Genomic DNA, 9,534 nt, shown 5'->3' with positions numbered 1-9,534 from the left:
TATTTTATTTTTTGTTAAAGTTGCAGTTCGTAATTCAAATATTATAATATTTAAGATATAAGGATATTATTTATTTTATATTAAAATAATAATATGTATAGTATTTATTAAATTATATCTTCCTTTCGTAAGAACAAAATACGTATAATGTCATAATCTAGTTATTATTTAAACGATGCGGCCTGCGTACCAAAAAATTGTGTGTTCTATAACGTCTATCTATGATTGATATATCTCTATATGATTTAATCTTTATATTATATCACTATACTCAACAGGTGGCATATAACATTGTAACAAGCATAGACTAATTAATCGACTTGTGTAATTAACGATACTACAATCTTGCCTAACGTTGAGAAATTCCCCGAGAATTTACAAATTATTTATTGGCAATACTGTTCATGTGGAGCCAGTTCAATCTGGTTACATCGAGAGGCGATACTGACAATCACTTGACCCATGACATAAAGAAATATTGTTTATTCCACTCTTATCGCGTATTGTTTGAGTAGTGGAAAAAGTTTTTGATCGCTATTCTTTTGTTTATGTTAAATTAATGCGTGTTTATCTTTTTAGATAATGGAACAACCCAGTGGCGTTACAAGTTACGCCATTGCTTGTTCCTTTGCTCACTCTTCTTTTATACGTTTAAAGTCTACTACATAAATATGTGTCATGCTCCGAACGGGAGCACTCGCATATCTCAGTTATGAATATCAAAGTCACTAAAACTAAAATTCACCGTTCAAGCAAGCAATTGTGGATAAGACAATATGATCCGTTGGGGGATAACCGGTAATTGCACGGACAGCCTCAGGGGTGAGAGAGAGTGGTGTATTCTAAAAATATAGAATAGCGTAATTCCTTATATTGGGTATTGGTGAGGAGATCAGCATTCGACCCGAAAATCTGAGACCTGTGTAATATCAGATTGGCCTTAGGAGAGCAATACAAAATCATTCGACACATAAAAAAGCGCCATCTGTTTGTTCTATAGTACACTTCAATTGCACATTTGGCATTTTGCAAACAATGTTACATTACCAAAGTTTTGGAAATCACAACCAACTGTACTGTTGCAAGATCTCCGCAGGGTTAGGGAATTAAATAATTTTCTTTTAATGTTTTTTTCTTAATACTACTGCATCGTCAGATAGGTAGGAATTTTTTTAATTTGTCTAATAAATTAATATTCATTGTCCGAAATTAAGTAATAAATTTTCAGCAACTCTAGAATTTATTCTTACAATAAAGGGTTATGCTTTTATTGTGGACATATTTAATTTGCCTTAACTACACTGTCTGCTTCGCCTTTATATAGCTATTGTGATTCAATTCTTAATAATTGGTTTAAAATAGACACGGAAAAGACATCATATCGTGAGAGGTAGTTTCAATTTTAAATAGATTGAGAAAATCCATGTAATATTATGGTAATAACTTCGTCGCGGATTTGTCCTTAATAATGCTACAGCTGGAAAAAATGCAGCGTAAATTCGGTCGTAGTATAATATAGCCTAAAAGGTTTCCTTCAACCAGGAGACTGAGACAAGTGAAGACTAACGTCAGCCCCATACAAATTGACTCACATATGTCACGTGGTCATACCCATACAAATTTGGTGTAGGAACCAACTGCGATTGTTTGGAAATTTTTATATAAGTGCATGTTCAACCCAACCAATAAACAATTAATTTTGGGTCGTAGGAGCGTACCAAATCTTAAAAGGTTGGCAACGCACTCGCGAGCCCTCTGGATATTGAGTGTGTTCATGGCGGTACTGGAACTGGTATGGAACTTGATAGATGAGCCTCCTGCGTTTGCCCCCTGTTCTATATAAAAAAAATCGGAATATTAGTATAAAGGGATGTGTAATATAAAGGGACACTCTATTTCATAAGTTAGAAGACACGATCTTATCCTATGAGTAAGGAGTCAAAACAAATTGATTACATCAAAGCTATGCACGAAGTGAGGACTGTAGGCAATCCAAATTGGTTATGCCGGCAGCTAATCCAAAAATGACAAAACAACTACTAAACCTCAACAGAACTAATCTCAAAACAATGATAGGTACAATCACGGGCCATTGTCTCCTCAACAAACATCTTTTTGTCCTAGGCGTGACAGATAGCCCCATGTGCAGAGGCTGTCTCAGCGCAGAGGAAACAGTCACCCACGTAGTCCTGGAATGCGAGGCTGTGGCAAAACAACGTAAAGAAATCCTCGGAACAATGAGGTCGCTCCGAGAAGCCTGCGAAGTGCCCAGGAAGCTTCTGTGCTTTTGGAAGGAGTTGGGCTGGCTTAGTTAGCCAGGACTTCACGCACAACGGACCTATTAAGAGTCTAATTGCGGAAACGGAGTCCCCCACATACATACATACATGTCAAAGCTATGGTACGGAACCGTTGCAATGAGCTCGTTAAAAGAGATAGCTTGCATTACCAACACACGCTTCAATAATTGTGTTTGTTTTAAAATCTTATAAATACCATTGTCTTTGAACAATGCAAGATCAAGTCGTTCCGTTGAACCAGTGACATACCTAGACTCAGTTATGACATAATTCTTGATTGACACAGTGATGGGTCTTTTTGATTTAGTGATGGTTTTGTTTTTATTATTTTCTCTACTAATTGAGGTATCTTCATATAATTTAACAATTAAATTTCCAATGTGGTGCACTTTTACTTTTCGTAAATGCACTTATAACTTAAATCTCCGTTTTGATTGGTTCTAAGTAAGTTAACATTAATTTCCTTTTGAGGTTCAATAAAAAGTAAAAATATCACAGGGCTGAATTTATTACGTAGGTTTGTATGCCTAGTTTAAATGATTAGTGTACCTACCAATTGTTGCCTGATTAAAGACAGAATTCCCGTACAATTGGTTGTAGTATTTTTATCTATACTTATAGTAATAGGAGATTTTTGTAATTTTTTCTATAGGCTATATTATTTTATTGTGAAATATTATAAAATATAGTTCAGCTGTGCGAAACTTGCGGGCAGGTATATTATAAAGATAATTTTTTCCGTGTATTAGCGCCAACTCTTGGAATATCGGGACCGTATTTGTGAACTAAAATTATACTTTATTTTACTGTTATCTTGTTGTTTTTTTTATATTTCTTTTTAAGATAACTTGGATCGTAACGCAAGAGTAATGTAAAAAACAAATTAAAATTCATATTTCAATTATTCATGTAGGTAACATAATGTACACTAATAAACGTCAAAAAAAGAAATATACATTAAATGCTTCTAATACTGCCAGTTCTCAAATCAAGGGCGTAGAATGGAAGAGAAGAACTGGCAATAAACTCTCCGCCACTCTTTTTCATCGACAAGTTTTTTTCTTTTACACAACGTTTGTAAGGAACTGCAACCATTACACCATGTTCCATATGACATCTTGAGTAATAAAGAATAATAAAATAAATTAAAAACAAAGATTATTTGATATCACGCAAATTTTTGAAAATAAATAAATAAATACACAACAGTGATGACAATATAACGATGGGTTTTTACAAGTTTGTTTTAATGCCTTCTTGATATCTAACAATTAACTAATTTATTTATCTTTTCTTTCTTTAATCTTAATTTATCTGAGTACATAATTAAAGATTAATTAATAAAAACCCATAATGGGTAACAGAACAGTAACAGGTAAGTAGAACCAATTTTTTTTAATTTGCTACATTTATTCATCCCGAATTAACCTAATTGTCAAAATTTAACGATATCTCTTTTATTTTTAAGTCTAAACAAAATCCGAAATCCAGAAGATTTTCCTTACAGATAACAATATCAGAACTACCCAACTTAGAATCAATGGATGAAGTACCATTATCCAAGTCGTTAGGTTTTTCTGGTAAGCGCCTCGGTCGGACCTTGGACGATGCCCATTTGGGTAAGAAATTTAACGACTTGTATCAAGAAATGATGAAGGCCAGTCAAGAAGAAGAAAAGCATGATGTCCATGATTATTCTGACTTAACTAGACTAAAAGGTGAAATGTTTTAACTTTAATTCTACCATAATATATCCAGTTAGTTTTTTAAGTTCTATAAACAACACCAATTCATGATATATACGAATACAAGCTGTCTATAGAATACCTATAATATTAATATGTGAATATTAGTCAAAAATCAAACAAGAAATAATATCGTTTCAAAAGTAGGAAAAGTGGTGTAATATTTCGAGATAAAAAAGTGTAAATGTTATTCCGCCGAGAAACATTGTAAAAGCATAGATAATTCGCCAAAGTCACAACGCTTCAAACGAATGACTTTTGTAGATAACTTATGTTGAAAAGAATACGTAAAATGCAGGAATTGTGCACAATGAACAACATTAAAGTGAAATAGTGTAGTGATGTGAAGTGAACTAATTTTTGCAAAAAATAACGACACAAGTGTCAAGACTGACTCATTTAATATAACTCATTTAATGTCTGTGACGCGTGTAACTTGTACGATATTTTCAAGCAAATGCAGTAAGGACACTTAGTCAAATAGCTTGCGGTGCCGGTGACGTTCCCATTGGGTTCGAGTTCGAATCACTCTAGAGAAAAATAACTTTCAAAAATTTATTTTTCAATAAATATTGAACACTTAATTTTAATATAAGAATATAAAATATATATATACATCTTTCATAGAGGGCACTAAGTGCATTATAACAGGCGATGGAGGAAATAAAAAATATGTTAGTTATCATGCAGCAAGATATAAAGCAACAAAAACAAGACATGCTAGATATGAAAGAAGATATTAAATGTACAATAATCAACAGCCTCAACGAGAAGTTTAATCACTTAGAACTAAAAAACGAGCTTTTGGAGAAAAACCTAGAAGAACAAACAAAAAAAATAAACAACCTAGAAAGACAGTTTAGACGCAAAAATCTAATCTTGTTTGGCGTAGATGAGAGCGAAAAGTCATACGATGAACTCGAAGAAATGGTCATAAACATAATAAATACATACATCAAAATTTCATGCGAAACTCACAATATAGAAGCTGTTAGAAGACTGGGGAAAAAAGGCGAAAAAGTTAGACCTATAGTAATAACATTCAACACATTGGGATTCAAATTAAAAATCCAAAAAAATAAACATTACCTCCAAAATACTTCTTATTACCTAAAAGAAGACTACCCAATCGAAATTTTAAATAAGCGTAGAGAACTTCAAGTCCAAGTTCAAAAAGAAAAAGATGCAGGCAATACTGCCTTTATAAAGTACGACAAAATTATTATATTGAACAACAAACAACCGTTGTATAAACAGTCAAACAAAAGAAATCTCTCTGAATCCCCGGAGACACTTCACCCCGGCAGCCAAGGTGTTCAACAAGCTAAAAAGCAACCACCTAAGAAAAACAAAGGAAGCATGAAGAACTATTTTATACAAAAGCCCAAACTAATCCTCACTCAAGCAGAAACAACTCAACGCCAAACGAATACATCTCAACACAACACTGAATAGCAATCAAAATCGGACCCTCTCCCAACCTCAAATCTCCCAATACGGCCGGTCACCGCGGGAGAGTACGACCAAAACCCTCCAAAAAAAGCCACACAGACGGTGATGAGACAATACAAAAACACAACCAAATTAAAAATCGCAGCTTACAACGTCAGGACCCTATCTTCACATGAACGCTGGTTGGAGTTAAATGAAGCAACAAAAAATATCAATTATGACGTAATCGGTATCTCAGAGATCAGACGACTTGGTAATAAAATAGAGGAATATGACAACTTAATATTCTGCTACATTGGTAGTACACCAGGTAAATTTGGAGTCGGCTTCATCATTAAGAAGTCTCTTAAAAACAACATCGAAAGCTTCATCGGCCTAACAGAACGAGTGGCAATGCTAAATTTAATACTTCACGAATTTAAGATATCCATTATACAGGTATATGCACCCACCGAATCCGCAAAAGAAGAAGAAATAGAGGAATTTTATAAAACTATCGACAAAGCTATGGAAATAACACATAAGAACATTATACTAATGGGCGACTTTAATGCGAAGGTAGGGGCTCCTAAAGAAGGTGAATACTTAATAGTGCATCAACATGGGGACGGTGAAAGAAACGATAGAGGACAGAGACTTGTCGACTACGCACTTGAACACAATTTAACAATCATCAATACATGCTTCAAGAAAAACCGTAGCCGGAGATGGACGTGGCGATCCCCAAATGGACAACACAAAAATGAGATCGACTATATACTATCCAACCAACCAAAACTATTCAATAACTTTGAAGTCCTGAATTTAAACTATCCGTCAGACCACCGATTAATTAGATCAACATTAAAAATAGCCAAACAAAAACAAAGTAGAGTGAAATTTACAAGCAAAATCAACTTTCAACTGAAGACCAAAGACGAAGTAGTAAGATATAACAATAACTTAACCTCAATGCTACCCTACCCTTCTTACAACTTGAAACATACATCAATACAAACTTATCACGACAAAATAGTAAATGCTATTAGCCAAAGCTTGCAAAAAGCTCGAGAAAAGGGAAGAGAGCCACACAAACACCACAAAATACTATCAGATCGCACCGCTCTATTACTAAAAAGAAGAAAAGAACTACAAGAAAGAAATAATAAATCGAGATCAATGAGAAATGAGCTTTCCGCCCTCTACAAAGTGACAAATAAATACATAAAAAGAGATTACGCTAAATACAGAGAAAATACTATAGAAAGACATCTACAACACACAGGAAGCACAAAGAAGGCCTTTAAGGAACTTAGAACGAACAAAACCTGGATAGGAGGATTAAGTAAAGACAACAGAACTTTGTGCAAGCGCACTGCCATTATCAATGCGGCGACAGATTTCTATAGAAAGTTATACAGTGATAACATCCAAAATAATAACATCTCAAGCACCAACGAAAATAACGACGAAATAAGTATAAAACCAGTGGACGAAATGGAAGTCCAAGAAGCAATAAATAGCTTAAAACTGGGAAAAAGCCCTGGATCGGACAACATAACAAATGAAGTATTAAGACTAGCACACAAAACATTAGCTGGACCACTAGCGGAACTATTTAACTTAATACTGCAAAAGACTAAAACGCCCATACAATGGTCTGAATCGGACATCATACTCATCTATAAAAAGGGTGATCCGAAAGATATTGGCAACTACAGACCAATAAGCTTACTCCCGAGCCTCTACAAACTCTTCTCAGCCATTATAAATAAAAGAATCAGCAGCACATTGGAATTAAAACAACCAATAGAGCAAGCAGGCTTCAGGAAAGGTTTCTCAACTGTGGACCATATACACACACTTGAACAAATCATCGAAAAGTACCAAGAACAACAAAGACCGCTATACATAGCGTTTATTGACTATCAAAAAGCATTCGATACAGTAACACATGTAAGTATATGGGAAAGCCTAAAACAGCAGGGAGTTGAAGACGTATACATACAAGTCATAAAGAGCGTATACAAAAACAACACGGGCAAAATTAAGCTAGAATCTCTAGGACCAAGTTTTACTATAGAAAGAGGCGTACGGCAAGGCGACCCCTTATCTCCAATAATATTCATAGCAATTCTGGAGACTATCTTCAGGAAGATAGATTGGAGTAAGTCAGGCCTATATATAAAAGACAAATACATAAGTCACTTAAGATTCGCAGATGACCTAGTGCTGTTATCAGAATCCAGCACCCAGTTACAACAAATGATGGAAACTTTACATTCGGCTAGTATCAAGGTGGGTCTGAAAATGAATCTCGCTAAGACTATGGCAATGACAAATCGGCGGAGAAGAATATTAACAATAGATAATGTGCCACTCGAATATACAGATTCATACATCTATCTAGGTAAGCAAATTAGTTTTCATCCGAAAAATAACGAACTAGAAGTGAAAAGAAGAGTACAACAAACTTGGAATAAATATTGGAGTTTAAAGGAAATCTTTAAAAGTGGCCTGCCTATTACCATAAAAACAAAAATTATGAATTCTAACCTTCTTCCAAGTTTGACTTATGGTTGCCAGACCTGGAAATTCACTTCAAAAGTAAAAAATCTTATCACCACCTGTCAAAGAGGACTGGAACGCAGCATGCTTAAACTAAAGAAATCAGACAAAATACGACACACAATAATAAGATCAAAAACCAAAGCTACAGACGCACTGAAATACGCACAAAAACTTAAATGGAGATGGGCTGGCCATGTCGCGAGGCTTAAAGACCGAAGATGGACCACAGAAGTGACCTTTTGGAATGGACCTCAAGGTAAAAGAAATCGAGGAAGACCACATACTCGTTGGGATGATGAGATCAAAAAAGTAGCCAGCCCAAACTGGAAACAGACTGCACAGGACAGATACAAATGGGCATCTTTGGAGGAGGCCTTCACCCAATAATGGGGTTCCTACAAATTATATTATTTAAGTATACTAAAATCTAACCAAGCCAGCTAATAATACAATAAAATAATGTAATAGTAAATATTATCTAGTAGTTATATTTGTAGGAAATAAAGAGGCTTTTTTATTTTATTTTATTTATTTTATTTTATTTATTAGTCCTCAGGAATTTATCGAACTTTTAAAAGTTTAGAATTTTTTAAAAGTTCCAATATTTTTTTTTATAGAACTGGGGGCATACGGGCAGGAGACTCACCTCATGTCAAGTGATGCCGCCGCCCATGGACACTCTCGATGCTAAAGGGCTCTCGAGTGCGTTGCCGTCCTTTTAAGAATTTGTACGCTCTATTCTTGAAGGACCCTAAGTCGAATTGGTTCGGAAATACTGAAGTATTGGGCAGCTGGTTCCACAGAGTGGTAGTGCGCTTATATATATAAAATTGCTGAAATGGAGGACACCGTGAGCAATTTCTGCAGAAACCCTTCATCATTTAGTCGACACCAACTATATACCAGTTATAACTTTGTAGGTTTAGCTGATCGAAGACGCTCCATAATGGCGTCTCCAGCTGGTAAAAGGCGTGCCCGATGTCAAGCTATACGACGAGAAAAACTGAACAGCCAAAGCCTACAGAGTCACTTCGAACATTCTAGACAAAATAACAATCAAGACAGTGTCTAATATTATATAATTGCATTTTTTTAACGTTTATTTTGTTTAATTTTATTTCTGTGATACTAATTTAATATGCTAAATACTTTCTATTTGTATTTTGAAATAAAGTCTCAAATTGTAAAATGAACAAGGAACCTTTAACTTATGTTTTAAAATTGGTTTTATTTGTTTTAACTAAGGGAATTGGTATATGTTCGTATGGTTAGAATATACATCATATACAACAAATTTATACACTTCTTGTCGTCTATAACGTCTTTAAACCCACAACTGAACAGTGGTAGGCTTCAGTGACAGAGTATTCAAAAACATCTGCTTTCAAACTTGACGCAATAGAGAAGAGATAAACAGTATTGGCAGAAAAATAAATGCGCGAGATGGTTTTTCAACAGCGAATAACTACGACAATTTTGTGAATTTT

At 34.6% G+C, this 9,534-nt stretch overlaps 1 protein-coding gene across 1 annotated transcript; it reads left to right on the top strand.

The window, feature by feature from the left end:
* Positions 1-3,653: 3,653 nt before the first annotated feature.
* Positions 3,654-9,219, top strand: LOC123689745. The gene is made up of 3 exons (XM_045631157.1): positions 3,654-3,675; positions 3,743-4,018; positions 8,968-9,219. Exons 1-3 carry the CDS (start codon positions 3,654-3,656, stop codon positions 9,117-9,119), a joined length of 450 nt encoding a protein of 149 aa, XP_045487113.1. The 3' UTR covers positions 9,120-9,219.
* The last annotated feature ends 315 nt before the right edge of the window (positions 9,220-9,534 follow it).

This window comes from Pieris rapae, chromosome 14 (assembly GCF_905147795.1).
Source record: "Pieris rapae chromosome 14, ilPieRapa1.1, whole genome shotgun sequence".
NCBI lineage: Eukaryota > Metazoa > Arthropoda > Insecta > Lepidoptera > Pieridae > Pieris > Pieris rapae.
This window is presented reverse-complemented; position numbering and strand designations above follow the sequence as displayed.